Below are 17947 nucleotides of genomic sequence, written 5' to 3'. Positions count from 1 at the left end.
AATAAAATACACCTGGCACCAGTCCACACCACAGACTGATTAGACCTCTCTTGGTGGCACTCCTATTTATCTGTCAGCCAGGGCTCCCTGATTGGACCAGATTAACAGCCTCAATCAGGGGCCTCATATGAGATTGAAATGGCTGATCTTGATACAATAATGACACTGTCTCCTCATCATTTTCTGCTTCAAATTCATATTTTGGGTGCCTATGACAAACAGAAAGAGGAAAATGATAAGGACCAAAAGAAATATACATTCTGTGTGTAATCATAAGAATGTTTTTATTTAACAAATTGTACCTCACACACAAAAATACTGAAGAACAATACACAATGTTTCAACAGTTGAATGGAATTACACATATGTACATTAAAAAATAAACAGTATTACATCATTTTTTTGAGTACCTGTTACCCTGTGACAAACACGATGTGTTCAAGGGAAAAATAATTAAGTATGTATAAAAGCTATAAAATAGAACTTTGATTAACTTTGTGCAATTTCATTAAGTGTCCTTGGATTAGAGTAGTTCTAGTTGGCACTGGTAATGAAGAAAGGAGTAGGAAGCATGAGGAAATTGGCATAAGGTGTGGAAGCAGATCATTCTAGCAATGCACTGGCAAGGTGTTTAATGTCTGTACAACCAATCAGCTATAGGAGTAGGTAAGTGAGCTGAAATGTGCAATCTAAGCCACCAATAGGCATTCATTGGTTCATAGCGGCTGTATGGATATCTGGAGGTTAGTGCATCAATGATGGCATCAATAATAAGAGACATGTCTTTTGTACTGTTGCTGCAGAAAGATTTCATTATCAATGTCTGTCGATCAAAGTAAGACCTCCCGTAATCCTCCTGTACAATTTCAGCAGTTTCATTCCACATTTTTTCAGCGATGTTTTCAACATGATCACGAGTAAGGAAACCTGTGGCAGCTATATAGTTTCCCAGCTCAATAATGCTGACTTTAACACCCCAGCGCCGTTGTTCATAGCGTAGACAATCTGAAAATGCCTCCACTCCATAATTCGAAATACAGTATGCAGAGTGACTCGCTACGCTCATGCGTCCGAACATGCTGGCAATGTTCACAACACGACCTATAAACATTTGAAACAGCAAAAACAAATTAATTTAAATTGCTTTGCAATTGGTTTGTAGTGGGCAAGTAAATTATTTTAAAGGCCACATCTAGTTACACAGATGCTTTCAGACTTTCAATTTTTACTAAGATGCATTCACTTAATTCCCAGGATTTTGATGAATAAAGGAAATCTTTTATATTAGATTAGATTCCCTACAGTGTGGAAACAGCCCCTTCCACTCAACAAGCCCACACCGACCCTCCGAAGAGCAACCCACCCAGACATATTTCCCTCTGACTAATGCACCGAAACTATGGGCATTATTTACTTTCTCATATTTTCCTAGCTTCTCATTATTGTTATTGTCCTCTTTAATTTTAGTTGCTTTCTACTCTCTCTTTATCTATGACATCCTAAAGCACTTGCATTTTCCTTTATTTTTAAAATGGAACAGAGTATTTATTGTACGGATTTGCTTTTTTTTCTCTTTTGAAGCATGTCATTATCGCTCTACATTCCTGAATGGCAATTCATCCTTTCACCTGATGTTAGCTAGTTCATTCCTCACCTTCCTAAAATCTATGGGAAACACTCTGCCTATGTCCTTACTCTATGTCAAATTATATACATCACATTGAATAATTTTAAAAAAGGCTTTGTGGCTTTCCTAATGACGTACACCCTGAAGGATTTTTCCAGGCATTATTTAATTTCCAGGCTGTTAACTACTTAAATATATCTTAATCAGGAGAGTTATCTGAGTTTTCAATCAAGATTGCAAGATTGAGTGGCACACACTAGACTATTTATGGTAGTCTGTAGGCAAACCAAGAAATGATGCTGAAGTAGCAAGAGCTCCGGTCCAGAAAGAGTTTGTTAATTGCCTGATCAGATTTTGCAAGGTTACTGTGGAGCAAAGGAATAACAATATTTTTACTCTCAGAATAACTACTGAGCATGTGCATAAGGAGCTATATCAGTGACGTAAGATCACATGGAAGTGGTAGGAGTAGGTAAATGTCCTCTCTTATCATCACTTGTGCACAGTTATATCCATAAAGTCCGCTAATGTTCACTCACCTAAATATAGACCTGAGGCAATGGCGAACAGACCCATGAAACCTGAAACAAATACCAAGGTGCTCCTGAAATGAAGCCAACAGCAGTACAGTACTATGAAAGATGGATTAGGCCAGTCCAGACAATCCACCTCAGCTAAGGAAACAGAATGAGAGAATCCCTTTAGCAGTGCAGTGCAGTGGGGAAAGGATGTTGCCAGGAATGAAGGGCTTGAGTTATAACGAGAGGCTGAATAAGCTGGGGCTTTTTTCCACTGGAGGGTAGGAGATTGAGGGGTGACCTTAGTGAAGTTTATAAAACTATGAGGGACATAGATAACATGAATAGCAACGGTCTTTTCTTTAGGGTGGGGGAGTTCAAAAATAAAAGGCATATTTTAAAGGTGAGAGGAGAAAGATTCAAAAAGGAACTGAGGGGCAACTTTTTCCACACAAAGGGAAGTTCGTATGCAGAATGAACTGCTAGAGGCAGTGGCAGATGCAGGTAGTTACAACACTTAAAAGGCATTTGGATAGGTACATGAATAGGAAATGTTTAGAGGGATATGGGCCAAATGCAGGAAATTGGAACTAGTTTAGTTTGGGAATCTAGTTGGCATGGACAAGTTGGACCAAAGGGCCTGTTTCCATGATATACGACTCTGTGACTCAATAATCAGATCATTGGACCACTCTGCCGACCAACTCGGATAGCACTGTGCAAGCAAGGCTTCGACTCAGGTGAACAATTAATTTTGAACTGAACCACCCAAAACCCTTCTAGACAACACAGAACCCGAGACAGGCTGAATGAAAATGGAATTGTCACAGAGATAGCGAGAGCGAAAGCACACCGTGGCAGTAACTGTGGAAGTACGTGGAATAGGTGCCAACTTTCATTTGCGTGCTTCCTGAGGCAGGATGAAAAAGGTCCACAAAGGGGAAAATGGCTTCACCCGGATTGCTGAAAGCAATGGTTACAGTCACAGCAGCCTCTTTTCACTCATCATTGCCATAGTAAGAAGACTCAAGGTAATAGGGAGGTGGCAGGATAGTGATAATGTCAAACAAATATTTCCAAGGCACAGGCTAATGTTTTGGAGACATAAATTCAAATTCCATCATGGCAGAGGGTGAAATATAAATTCAATAAAAATTTGAAATCAAAATCTAGTCTAATAATGACCATGTTATCATTGTCAATTGTTGTAAAATTTGATATGGTTCACTATGTCCTCAGAAAGAGAAAACTGCTGTTTTTTTTCCTGGTCTGACCTACATGTGACTACAGAGCAACAGTAACATGATTGAGTTTTAAATACCCACTGAAACAGGTGAACAAGCCACTCCGTTATGTGAACTGCTACAGAGTCTAACCAAAAGGAACAAAATCTAACAGACCACCTTGCACTAACCCAGTCACCAACAGAGACAATGGCAAACCCAGCTCTGTCAACATTATCAATTCCTCCTGACTAACACTTGTGCCAAAATTGAGAAAGCTAACCCATAGACCAGTCAAGAAACCGCCTATATAGCCACATTTTCAGACCTACACCTTACAGAAAACAGTACAGACACCACCATCACCAATTTTGGATATGACTTGTCCTAGCGACAGGACAGGTCCATCACACATTACAACACAGGAAGAAGTGCCTCTGGAAGGCATCAATGTTGAATCCACACCCCATGAAATCTCATGGCATTAGGTCAAAGATGGTCATGGGAACTTCTTGCTAATTTTCACCTACAGCCCCTCCACCTCAACTTATGAATCAGTACTACTCTATGTGGAACAGTAGTTACAGTCATAGAGATGTACAGCACAGAAACAGACCCTTCGGTCCGACTCGTCCATACCGACCAGATATCCTAACCTAATCTAGTCCCATTTGCCAGCACTTGGCCCACATCCCTCTAAACCCTTCCTATTCATATACCCATCCAGATGCCTTTTAAATGCTATAATTGTACCAGCCTCCACCACTTCCTCTTGCAGTTCATTCCATACACACACCACCTTCTGCATGAAAATGTTGCCCCTTAGGTCCCTTTTATATCTTTCCCCTCTCATCCTGAACTTATGCCCTCGAGTTCTGGGCTCCTTTGACTGTTTATCCTATCCATGCCCCTCTTGATTTTATAAACCTCTATAAGGTCACCCCTCAGCCTCCGATGCTCCAGGGTAAACAGCCCCAGCCATTCAGCCTCTCCCTATAGCTCAAATCCTCCAACTCTGGCAACATCCTTGTAACTTGACAGAAGTACTGAGGGTGACAAGAGCATAGACTGTACTCTGGATGAGAAACTTCAATATCCATCACAAACAGCTTGATAGTATCAGTACTGACAGAATTGGCCAAGTCCAAGAGGTCATAGCTGCCAGACTGGGTACGCATCATGTGGTGAGGGAACCAACAAGAGGGGAAAGAGCTCTGCTTGATATTGTCCTCACCAGTCTACCTGTCATAGATGCATCCATCCAGGACATTACGTGGAGTTCAGTGCTTTCGGGGAAGTATAATGTCAGTCCAGAAATCTGACTACAAGAGAATAGTAAAAACTATACTATAGAGAAGCCGTGTATCAGTACAATGTAGCAGGGAAAGACCGTACAATCAATGTGGACATAAAGTCTAATCTCCATACTGAAGATGCCATACAACATGATGGAGGGTATTACCACCTCATTAAATGGAACAGACATCAAACAAATCTAGTAACAAAAACTAAGCATCCAAGAAGCATTGACAATGAACAGCCGCAACAGCAGGATTGTATTCAACCAGAATCTGTATCCATAGTATCCAGCATATCCCCACTCTACCATTATCATCATACCCATTATCAACAATCCTGGCTCAATTAAGAAGCCAGAAGGGAATGCCAGGAGGAACCCAGGCATATATAAAAATGAGATGCCAAATTAATGAAGCCATGTCACAGGACTAATTACATGCCAAACAGTGGAAACAGCAAACTATCGTCTGGGTTAAACAATCCCACAACCAAAGTTCAGCAGACTTATCACCCTCTCCAGGGCAATTAATACTGGCTTAACCACTGATACCCACATCCCACAAACAAAGAAAACTGCTTCTAAAGCCAAACTTTAACAAATTATTTCTTTCATGGAAGTAAAAGACTATGATGGTCAATATTTGAATGCTAAGACTGGACACTTTACATTGGACACAGGGCTGGAGTGACTGCCCTGTGTCATTACCTGAAAAGGAAGCTTACCCTGCAGTCTTTTTCTGTTTAATTCAATGTTCAGGAAGAACCAGCTTTAAGGCAAAGACCAGAAGAGACAATGCTAAACATATGGAACATAGAAGGAAAACACCAGACTACTGTTAACCCATATCAAAAATATCTATCGTCAGCCCAGGTACAGATGATAAAACATTTGTCCACAATGTTGAGTCCATTAAACTTTTAACCATTCACTATTTGTCAGCCATTGTTTCAAGAATTTTGTGACACTTGTTATGAAATGAAGTTCACAAATCCAGATGCTTTTCCATGATGGCTAACCAGGGTACAATTCAGATGTTGGTCAGGTACCTTGCGCTCTTGAGGACCTGACCTCCAACTGTGCCACTTATGCTGATCACATGCAGAAGCAGAAACAACCACTTCTGCTCTCCTCCTTTCCAGTTGGGCAATGGAAATGGCACTCAATAGGGTGTCTTTTCCCATTTTGGCTAACTATTTGCCCCAATGGATCAAAGTCCAGAAGCTTAATCAATCCACTTCAGAGGGCTTGTAATAACCTCTTTGAAGACCATACATTTTACACACGAAATTCCAGAGATTATCATCTTTGACAATGGACCATATTTTGCCTTATTCAGTCACTGCTTCACAACCTTACAAAGCATCTTCACTCCCTCATACCAGCTTTTGATGTGCCATGGGCTGCAAATACAACCTATATAAGCCCTTACCAATGAAGGGCTTATGCCCGAAACGTCGATTCTCCTGTTCCTTGGATGCTGCCTGACCGGCTGTGCTTTTCCAGCACCAAACTCTAGGCTCTGACCTCCAGCATCTGCAGTCCTCACTTTCTCCCAGCAGATACAACCTCCCTTTCTTTCTCTCACACTAACACCAAACATCATAGTGCAAAACGACAAACAAATAGAACATTATTACAGAAGATGCTCATTCGGGCAGACCAAGCCAACACCTTTACTGAGACACACAGGGCTTACAACCTGCGCACATTGGAAAAAAGAGCCCAAGTGTCACTCAGGATCCAACAGCACAAGGGCACAAAGCTTGCAAAGCACCAACAGCCAAGACCATTCTCTGTATGAGCACCCTGTGGAGTAAGTTCAAGAAACAGGAGTGCCTTGGTTTCACTAAATATAGAGAAGCCAGTGGTCTACATAGCCTGATCCTCTGGAGGAAACGGTAATAACACAGCCACTAATGACAAAGACAAAGGGCTCAAAGCCTCAGAGAAGCAGTTTGGCCTCACAACCTCAAAGAAATTCCATAAACCTTCAGAGAAGTTGGTTAAAACACCGCACAGAATTTTCCCATAAAGCGCACAGATTTCGGGGACGGTGGGTGGTGTGAAAAATGTGTAAGGAGGCAATTGGGATAATACTTGATTAAAGATGTGAAATAAAGGATTAACTATAACTGTAAGAATAACTACTGATCATATGCATAAGGAGTATGTTATAGTGATGCAGATCATGTGGGATTGTGACTTGTGTCTGCAGAATTCCAGGAATGTCCTCTCCTACTATTCGTTGTATATAGTCATATCAAATAAAGCTTGTTAAACGTTTACTCATCAGAGTGTAGATCTGATATTACTACAGCCACTACACAGCAGCTCTTAAAAGGTACCTGGATCTACACCTGAAGCACTGAAACCTGCAAAACCATGAGCTTGGTGCTAGAAAGTGGGATGGGGTTAAAATGGTCATCAGTCAGCACAGACATAATGGGCTGAATGGTCTCCTTCTGTGTTTTTATGTTTCCATGGTTCAATGGTTTTCACACATTAAAGAGATTAAAAGGTCATTTAGCCAGTACATAGAAGCTCAGAGGACAGTAGTTGTTTCATCAAAGCACCTTTAAATACACTTTTTCAAATGCAGATTTTTCAAAAAAAATTGTAATGCACTTTTGCCAAGGCAATTTTTTTATTTCATAAACTGTGGAAATCCAGGCTTACTTTTCAATTTACTTTGGACTTTTCTAGCACAGGACAGATACAAACCTTTCAACCCAAGTAAGATTTCCTCAACAGTCTTAAATCTTAGTTGACAAGTAAATGCTGCTGCAGGTTTCATACAAAGTACACAGAATTATCAAGCTATTATTAATTGGCTGTTAGTTAGAAAACCATAAAAACAAGAGACAAAAAATGTATACTGTAAAATAGTGAGGATTCAATTCATTTTACAAGTAAGGATTGGTTAGAATATAGAACATACAATATTACAGCACAGTACAGGCCCTTTGGCCCTCGATGTTGCACTGAAATGTGAAACCAATCTGAAGCCCATCTAACCTACACTATTCCATTATCATCTGTATGTTTATCTAATGACCACTTAAATGCCCTTAAAGTTAGCAAGTCTACTACTGTTGCAAACAGGGCGTCCATGTCCTTACTACTCTGAGTAAAGAAACTACCTCTGACATCTGTCCTATATCTATCACCCCTCAACTGAAGACTACAGCCCCTCGTGCTAACCATCACCACCTGAGGAAAAAGGCTCTCACTGTCCGCCCTGTCTAATCCTCTGATCATCTTGTACGTCTCTATTAAGTCATCTCTTAACCTTCTTCACTCCAACAAAAACAGCCTGACGTCCTTCAGCCTTTCCTCATAAGATCTTCCCTCCATACCAGGCAACATCCTGGTAAATCTCCTCTGCACCCTTTCCAATGCTTCCACATCCTTCCTATAATGCGGCAACCAGAACTGTACACAATATTCCAAGTCGGCTGCACCAGAGTTTGTACAGCTGCAACACAACCTCATGGCTCCGAAACTCAATCCCGCTACCAATAAAAGCTAACACACCATCACGCCTTAGCAACCCTATCAACCTGGGTGGCAGCTTTCAGGGATCTATGCACATGCATACAGAGATCTCTCTGCTCGTCCACACTACCAAGAATCTTGACATTAGCCCAGTACTCTGTATTCCTGTTACTCCTTCCAAAGTTTTTGTGTTTATTAAAATTTTCTTGAAGTATTTTCTCTAGCTGACAATTATTTGAGAGTTTGAACCCACTTTTACTCACCTCTTGCTCTCCGGATTAGGGGGAGGAAGGCTTTAGTTACTCGGATCATTCCCCACAAGTTAACATCTGCAATATCCTTGTAACGTGCCAAACTTGTGAATTCCACTTCTCCAAAGGTTGAGATGCCAGCATTGTTTACCACACCCCAGAGACCTGAGTAAAGGAAACAATGCATTTGGTCATCACAATATGTTTGGGTACGATATATAACATCTTTGATCTATCAGACCATGGATATCTAAGGAGAACAGACGTTTTTAAAAATGGCTGGAGCTGACCTGCAGTTCTATATCACTCTCAAATTTCTTCTTGAATTCTCACCATTTTTGATCAAATATAATTGTCACTTCTTTGTGCCATTTGAATTCTCAAAATCATATGACTGTTACCACACTGTGGTAATGTTACATTGTACTGCCTTCATTAGAGTTTTACTTCATTGATCAACAAATATAACCTTTGTCGGCACTCCAAGAGGAAGAATGTGGTGAAGGATAACCATGGAGCAGTGTTCATGTTGGCATGGAGCTGTTGATTTAGAGGACAACCCCAAAGAATGGACAATCTGCAGGCAGTCAATACATGTAACATTTTGTAAATTCCACTTTGGAAACAGAACCAGTCTGACTCAAGATCAGGATACAGACAGACTCTGACCTCGTACCTTTCACACATTGTCTGAGCTGAGATGCTACCTTTTGTTATAAAACCTTAAGCTATCTCGAGAAGGTGACTTAAAAGAAGTTCTGGGATTTACATATTAATGAACCGAAACCTGCAATCCATTCTAAAAGATGAAAGACTTAACAAACAATCCAGGTTTGTTCAATATATCATTTCAGTTGCACAACACTGAAACCTTGTGCTATAAATTCATTGTCTGATGAAGCAACAGTACTCTGAAAGCCAGTGCTTCCAAATAAACCTGTTGGACTATAACCTGTTGTGTGATATTTAACAAATATAGAAGTTTTCTATTGCTGGCAAAAGAAAGCACTTGTCAGGGAATCAATACATACATAGTAAAAATATCATTTTCCATTAACTTTGTATCTCTTGAAAATTGTCCTGATAAGTGCAAGATGAAAGCCTTCAAACTGCATCTTCTTCCAGCAACATTTATGTGCTATACTACCAAACGTGTGTTAATCTACAATTTTCAACAGATTTCCACCACAAGCAGTTTTGCAGCTGATGAAAAGACAGCAAAATGCAATTATGAGCCTGCATGAGGGGATAGGTAAATCCTCATAAATTTTATAAATTATTTGTTCATGGGGTGTGGATGTCATTGGCTAGGTCAGTATTTACTGCACATCCCTAATTGCCCCTCAGAAAGTAGTGGGAAACCTCTTCCTTGAATCACTGCATTCCATTCAGTTGCAGGGAACAGAATGGTAGGCATACCTACAGTGCTGTTAGGAAGACAGTTCTACTTTTGACCCAGCAGCAGCAAAGGTGATATATTTTCAAACCAGGGCACTATATAGCTTAGTGGGGAACCTGCATGTGTTGTTCCTATGTATCTGCTTCTCTTACTCTTCTAGGTGGGAGGGGTCAGACATTTGGAAGATGGTTCTGAAGGATCTAGGTAAGCTGCTGCAGTTCATCTTGTAGATGGTACACACAGCTGCTATTGTGTGTTGGTGGTGGAAGGATGATAGATAAAGTGCTGCTCAAGCAGACTGCTCGTCCTGGATGTTGCTGAGCTTCCAGGGTGTTACTGAAGCTGTATTCATCTAGACAAGTGAAGAATATTCCATCATACTCCTAATTTGCATCTTGTATTGGTGAACACTCTTTAGGAAGTCAGAAGGTGTCATATATGCCTCAGAATTCCGAGTCTGACTGTTCTTGTAGGAGAAAGTGAGGACTGCAGATGCTGGAGATCAGAGCTGAAAAGCGCAGCAGGTCAGGCAGCATCCAAGGAGCAGGAGAATTGACATTTTGGGCATGAGCCCTTCTTCAGGCTGTTCTTGTAGCCACAGTATTTATATGGTCTAGCTCAGGTTCTAGTCAATTGTAATCCCTATGATGCTGATCGCTGGTAATGCCACAAAACGTCAAGGGAGAAGGTCAGATTCTCTCTTGTTGGAGATGGCCATTACCCAGCGTTTGTGTGACATGAATGCTTCTTGCTCTATATCAGCACAAGGTCTGTATGCATATGGACATCAATGGTTTCAAGAAGTCCTGAATGTGAAATTATCAGGGGACATCTCCACTGCTGACCTTATGACGAAAGAAAGGTCACTGATGAAGCAGCTGAAGATAGGCAAAAGTGAGGACTGTAGATGCTGGAAAACAGAGTTCACATCAGAGTGGTGCTAGAAAAGCACAGCAGGTCAGGCAGCATCCTCGGATGCTGCCTGACCTGCTGTGCTTTTCCAGCACCACTCTGATGCAAAAACAAAAAGCAGCTGAAGATGATTGGGCCTAGGATACTACCCTGAGCAAATCCTGGATTGATGTCTTGGGACTGAGATGATTGACCTCCAATAACCACAACAACTTCATCTGTGATTAGTATGACACCAACCAGCAGAGTATTTTTGCTCTGATTCCCACTGACTCCAGTTTTACACAGGATATGTTACCAAACTCAGTCAAATGAGGTGTTGATACCAAAGGCAGAAACCCGCTGCCAATCACTGTAGTTCTGATCTTTTCCCCTTTTCTTTGGGATCAAGGCTGTAATGTGATCTGGAGCTAAGTAGTTCAGGCAGAATACAAACTGGGTATCAATGAGTAGGTTAGTGCTGATTGATAGCATTGTTGATGATAACGTCTTTCACTTTACTGATGCTCGAGATAGACTGATGGGGCGGTAATTGGCCAGGTTGGATCTCTGTCTTGCTTTATGTTTACAGACATACCCAGGCAATTTTTCACGTTGTCAGGTAAATGCTTGTATTATAGCTGTAATGGAACAGTTTGGATAGAGACATAGCCAATTCTGGCGAAAAAAACCTTCAATACTATTGCCAGAATATTGTCAAGACCCACAGAGTTTGCAGTATCTGATATCTGCAGCCACTTCCTTATTTCACACAAAGTAAATCAAATTACTGAAGATTGTGTCTGTGATGCTGGGCACCACAGGAGAAGACTGAAATGAATTATCCTTCAGCACTTCTGCTTAAGCCACTAACATGCTGGATTTCCCCTGTCTTTGAAGCTGGGGTTACTTGTGAATCCTCTTCCTGTTAGTTGTTTAATTGTCCACTACAAGTCACATCCGAGTCGGGCAGAACTGCAGAGCTTAGAACCAATCCACTGATTTGTGGGAGCACTGGAGTCAATGGGAAATCAAGATAAAAATATTCTGCTGCTCTGCCTATTGCATACTGTTTGCATGCAACTGATCCTGCAACATAGCCTCACCAGGTTGACATCACATTAAATATCATTTTACTCATAGTTGCTGCTCCATCTGATACAACAGAGTAGCTTTCGAGTTCATTGCAGGAGGCGTTTAAGAGATATCACAATTAGTTTAAATGTAATCTTTAAGCTGCAGACAGTAAAGTCTTTTAGCAATTATTTTTAATAATAATTGAAATAATGCAATAATAATATAAAGCCAAGCTGTAAACTATGTTAGTAGTTTATGGACTGGAATATTATTAACTGTGGAAATCAAGTGGTCAGCTCAGATTGCAGGATGAGTTGGATTACTTCCCTATATTTCATTTTGCAACACTGGAACATCACCAGACAACAAAGAGATAAATACAGGACAAATGAGCTGATATCATTCACAAGGGAGTTTGACAGAACTGTTGCTTTAAAAGAGATTGGTATTTTGTCATCTTGCAATTTCCTCAAAGTCCATTTCATTTGCTTTACATCTGGTCGTTGTATGAGACACAATAATAGTGGAATATTTAACCACTAATAGAAACCAATCCCTATTGTGAACTCTGTAACAGATTCAGATATGAGCACAAATCATAAAGACCATTGGTATTCATGAGTCTAAAGTTCTACACAAACATGCTACACTTACCAAAAGCCAAGTCTCAAATTACTCTCACACTATATCCCAAATTGTTACCCAATTTGCAGTTAAATGAGTCAATATTAACAGCTCATGATGTATTGTTTTCAATTTCCTCCAATCCTGATTGGCCAGAGATGCCAGGTTCATTTGCCTGTCACTAGGTCCATCCTCACATGCACGGTTCCTCACACTGTCAATGTCATTGGTGAGTGCCTACCAGGTGATGCTGAGGATCTAAAATTAGAATTTAGGCTGTTGTCAGAAGCAACAAGTATATGTAGATTTTTATTAACCACAAAATGGCTTCTCAATTTAAAATAACACAACAAAATGGCTGCAAATAATCATTCGACTCTGTGAACTTGAACTGATGCTTTGCTAAGCTGGTTGTATTTAGAGAGATAAGAGAAAACAATGGAGTTTTCATAATATGAATCATAAGACAGTGATTTGGTATTCGAACTAACCTTGAACTGCTACCATGACATGACGATTTATGTAATTAAGACCCCTTTCCCATGGAATATCCTTGGATTAGCCTGCTGTCAATCATGTCACCTTATTACATTTGATTGGTCCTTTCTTGTAATTAAGGCTATACTGTCTCTTAAAAAACATATAAATAATTTGTAATTTTTGAATATAATGGCGCCATTTCTCCACGGAACACAGAAGCTTTTTACCTCTGTGTGCTGGATAAATCTGCGCCAGGCTGCCTTAATTTATTAAACTGATAACCTTGCTTTAAACAGACCGTACTCCTAATGATTCTTTTGACTGATCTTGAACCGAGAGGCCCCTTTGGAGGGGTCAACATCTTCAATGCCAGTATGAGTTTGCATCTGAGATCCTGTCTGCTGCTCCTTCTGCCTCTCTCCTGAACCCTGATCAGCCCTCTTGCAGAAAGGAAAGAATGAGGTTTTCAGCAGCAGATGATCAATATTTAACAGATGAAGCCAAGGATTTTGTAGATGCCTCACTGACAGTTTATCTTCCATATGAATGCGTTATGCATGGTGAGGTTGAGGCTGAGTGCCAAAATTATCTCTAGATTGGTTACATCAAGATCTGCAACTCAAATAAATAACAGCAATACATGCTAGACCAAGTCAAAGTAACCAAATACACAGATACCAACTTAAAACATAGCTGGAAACAGTGTTATACAATATACAACACCATTTGTTATGTAAAAAAGATCTAAACTACCAGTTACAACAATTCAGTGCATTACACATAGATTGAGAGTTATAAGAAAATACAACACAGAAGCTATTTGGTCATCGGGACTGGGTAATTTGCAGAATAATCTAGTTTAAGCCACTTAGTGATGCCTTTCACCTATCACTATATTTTTTTTCTTTCTAAAGTATTTATCCACTTCTCTTTTGAAAGCTACAATTACTTTGCTTCTACTAATTATGTGTCCATCCATTTCATGCCCTAAACACTCACTGCATTAAAAAGCTTCTCGCCATGTTGCCTTTAATGCTTTTGCTAATCACATTACATTACATTACATTACAGTGTGGAAACAGGCCCTTAGGCCCAACAAGCCCACACCGACGCGCAAATCACCCATACCCCTACATTTACCCCTTACCTAACACTACGGGCAATTTAGCATGGCCAATTCACCTAACCTGCACATCTTTGGACTGTGGGAGGAAACCGGAGCACCCGGAGGAAACCCACGCAGACACGGGGAGAATGTGCAAACTCCACACAGTCAGTCGCCTGAGGCAGGAATTGAACCCAGGTCTCTGGCGCTGTGAGGCCTTAAACAATATCACCTGATTATTGACCCTTCGACGTATATAAAGTTTCTCTTTATTCATCCTATCAAATGCTTCAAGATTTTAAATAATTCCAACAAATTGCCTCAGAACGTCTCTTAAACAGCAAGAGCATTGGCTACTTGCCTTTGCCAGCTGTTCCACCTCACCAAATTACTAACAGCACCAATGTTGCCATTTTCCTCTATAGCAAGGAGAATTAAGAGGGCTTCTACTCCCTCAATGTGTCACTAGCTACCCAATATCATGTGTGTCCATGATAGAAGTAATTTTGGTTCATTCACACAGACACACTAATATGCAAAAATGATTTGAAAAGGACAGTCATATGAAAGACTGCATTCTGTAAGATATGGGATATGTGCTGTGACCATGCAAGATTATACCCTTGGTTCCCATATCCCCATATTCAACAGCAATCAAGAACTGAGTGTTCAAAGCAATCTCCTGATGCTTTGATCATTCAGTTGGAGATTTGCCTTATTTCTCTGAGAAAACTGGAAACTTAGCTGCAATAGACACCTTCTATTCCACATACAAGGTGTGCTTTTGTTTCATAACTTCATTTATATCATTATACAACTCTGTTGAATAATGTACAATTTAACAAGTTTCTCTCCTAGATGTCGCTGACTCATGAATAAAGCCTTTTTCTTTACCAAATATCATACTCTTTTCTGCTGTACTAAATATTGTGCACTGATTGCTACTCATTGCAATCTCTCTTCCAACTTTGTGATCAACAGCATCATTAGAATTCTCAATCACATTGCACATTAGTTTCTGGTGAAGGACATAGATCGTGTTAAATATCAATGGCAGTTCCCAATATTCAATCCCTAAACTTATAGCAACCACATTCTGAATATCAACCATGGAAATGACAGTCCCACAGTGGCTGCTGCAGTTGTATTATCATGCATGGATACATCAATCGCAGTGTTTCATTTCCAGTCTTGCACGCTAAGCTCAAACTCTCTGTTGTGGTTTAACAAAAAATATTTGTCTATATCATGTTAACCTTAATATCAAATAAATGTGATCATTCCAGTTTTAACAGTCATGTAAAATATTCATAATTGCTTTAAGAAATGTCTTGGACAGTAGATATCAGTGTAGAAAGTGTAACCACTAAACCTAAACCTAAATCTAAATTTAAAAATAACATGAATGAAGAAAGCTGTAAATCTATGGTGTCTTCATCCAACAACCTGTACTTTTTATTCAAAAAACAAACATACCTTGTGTTTGAATTAAAAAGCACTACAATGTTGTGCTATAACCCTTGGAACCCCTTGAATCCAGGTAGATGGGAGAAACATCTCTTGCCATCGGCTGTAATGGTTATATTCAATTTGAATTTTGGATTTGAATTGATTCTAAGTCTTTGTGAATCCACAACATAAACCATTAACAACTTTGGCATAAACTGACTGCTTCAGTCAGCCAGAGAACTACTGCAATGGAAAATGGAGTACTAACACTATAGAGATACTTCTGAAAATGTTAGAAGTCTGTTATTTAGGATTTTTTTTTTTGCAGAATGTCAACGTGTATGATGAAACTTTGATAATGATCAGAAAGTAACTATTGATATCAAAGTTCCACAGGAAAAAATTAAATGTGTGGTTCACTCTGATGATGTTCTGCACTATCAGGCTACTGGTAAGATTTTATTCTGCTGCACTGTAAAACTCATGAATAATCTATCTGGATCTCATAGGAAACATGATGTTTAGTAATGGAAAAAGAAAAACCATAAAATAGCCTTGGAAAATAACTATGTGTTTTTAAAGAAGGTCAATTTGAAATATAGTTATGTTTTAGACCAAATCAAGTCAAAGGGAGGATAAAACCACAAAGAAAATGACCTCTTCATCACTACAACAAATCCAACCTCAATTAATCACTACCTCACTTACTGACTAATATTAAAACTTACATCTCAGAGAGAGTGGACTTGCAATATATTTTGTTAAATTATCCTATTGATATGACCAGATCCAATTTGAAATGGAACCCACATCATACCCTTCTCAGGTTCCTTCAACTGGCTCTTTACAAAATCCACGGCCTGTCGCACCTCCTCATCTGTGCATACGTTCATTTGAAGAACTTTCATACGTTCACATTTCATCTTCTCAAGTGTTTGAGCACCTTCTCCATTCTTATCCTTCCAAAGAAAAATATAATTACTGCCATTTTTCAACTGCTAAATGAAACAAAAACAAGTTTCTTCTTGGTTCAGGGTAGATATATTTAGTGGAGTCACAACAAACAATAGAACAGAAAGATCCCAGGTTCAATGGTGAACCTGTGCAATTAGCTAAACTTGTCCATTTTGCGGTGGAATGCAACCAGTGATCCCTATAGTCCCAAAACAGAATATTCGGCTGGGTTTCACAAGGTAAATGCTGCTCAGTGACCTCACTAAAAAGTGCACAGATGTGAATGTTGAATAAGATGAATAGACTTTATTAACTGGATTCACAATCTAATAGTCTGCCAAAGCTCATTGTCTAAACTCATGACTAAAGAATGGTCATTTGAGCATGGTACCAAAGGGGAAAGACCCAAGAAAACAGCCAACAGGAGTCTGCTTCTACAAAGATGCTATCAAATTTACTGCATAAGCTTCATTCTCAATATCTAATCTAGGCTAATATTTTACAGGTAAGTTATGACATTTTTTTAAAGAAGTATCTACATTTTGCTAAATTTATATTTCATTTTGGAATTTCTTGCCAAATTTCACACTTCTTTGGATATTTTTTGTAGAAACAGACTCCTGTTGGCTATTGTCATGGGTCTTTCCCCTTTGGTACCAGGCTCAAATGACCATTCTTTAGTCATGAGTTTAGACAATGAGCTTTGGCAGACTATTAGATTATGAATCTGGTTGGTAAAGTCCACAAGACCGAAAGACATAGGAGCAGAAATTAGGCCATCCAACCCATCGAGTCTGCTCCGCCATACAATCATGGCTGATAAGTTACTCAAACCCATTCTCCCACTTTCTCCCCGTAACCCTTGGTCCCCTGAATACTCAAGAACCTGTCTAATTAAGTCTTTAATATACTCAATGACCTGGCCTCCACTTAGATTCACCACTCTCTGGCTCAAGAAGTTTCTTGTTATCTCCATTCTAAAACACCTTCTCCTTTTAAGGCTATTCCTTCAAATCCTAATCTCTCCTACCAATGGAAACATCTTCCCAACATCTACTCTGTCCAGAACATTCAGCATTCATGTTGCAATAGCCCCCCCATCATCCATTATAATACCAGTATAAATCCAGGGATCTCAAACGTTTCTCATGTGTTACGATTTTCACGCCTGAGACCTTTCTCGTGAGTCTCCTATGAACACGCTCCAAGGCCAATACATTCTTCCTGAGATATGGGGCCAAACTGCACACAATACTCTAAGTGTAGTCTGACCAAAGCCTTATGGAGCCTCTGAAGTACAATCAAATCTCCATTAAAATAATTTTACTGTGGAAATCTCAAAATAAATATATGAGAAATAATAAATAATGACAATAAATAGCCATTCTGTTCCGACAAATTTCATTCTTCATGTAAATGTTTTAAAAATAAATGTGCACTCTTGGCACTATGGTGTCATTATATTTCCCATTCCTGCCCTTGTATAAATAAGTAATAAAAATATTATCACTAGAAGATGCAGCAAGCTCCATTTTGAGAAACAGAATTTGAGGA

The 17947-nt window shown here is 39.6% G+C and overlaps 1 protein-coding gene across 1 annotated transcript in view; it reads right to left on the bottom strand.

Moving 5' to 3' along the window:
* Positions 1–265: 265 nt before the first annotated feature.
* LOC122556074 (D-beta-hydroxybutyrate dehydrogenase, mitochondrial-like) overlaps positions 266–17947 on the bottom strand; it is a 38567-nt gene continuing 20885 nt past the window's right edge. The window contains exons 3-5 of the mRNA XM_043702504.1: positions 16257–16398; positions 8427–8579; positions 266–1101 (exon numbers count right to left, since the gene is read on the bottom strand). Coding sequence (XP_043558439.1) covers positions 632–1101; positions 8427–8579; positions 16257–16398 — 765 coding nt within the window. The 3' untranslated portion in view covers positions 266–631. The remainder of the gene's footprint in view (positions 1102–8426; positions 8580–16256; positions 16399–17947) is intronic.

This window comes from Chiloscyllium plagiosum, chromosome 13 (assembly GCF_004010195.1).
Source record: "Chiloscyllium plagiosum isolate BGI_BamShark_2017 chromosome 13, ASM401019v2, whole genome shotgun sequence".
Taxonomy (NCBI): domain Eukaryota; kingdom Metazoa; phylum Chordata; class Chondrichthyes; order Orectolobiformes; family Hemiscylliidae; genus Chiloscyllium; species Chiloscyllium plagiosum.
Note: the sequence above shows the minus strand (reverse complement) of the source record. Positions and strands in the feature narration are given on the sequence as shown.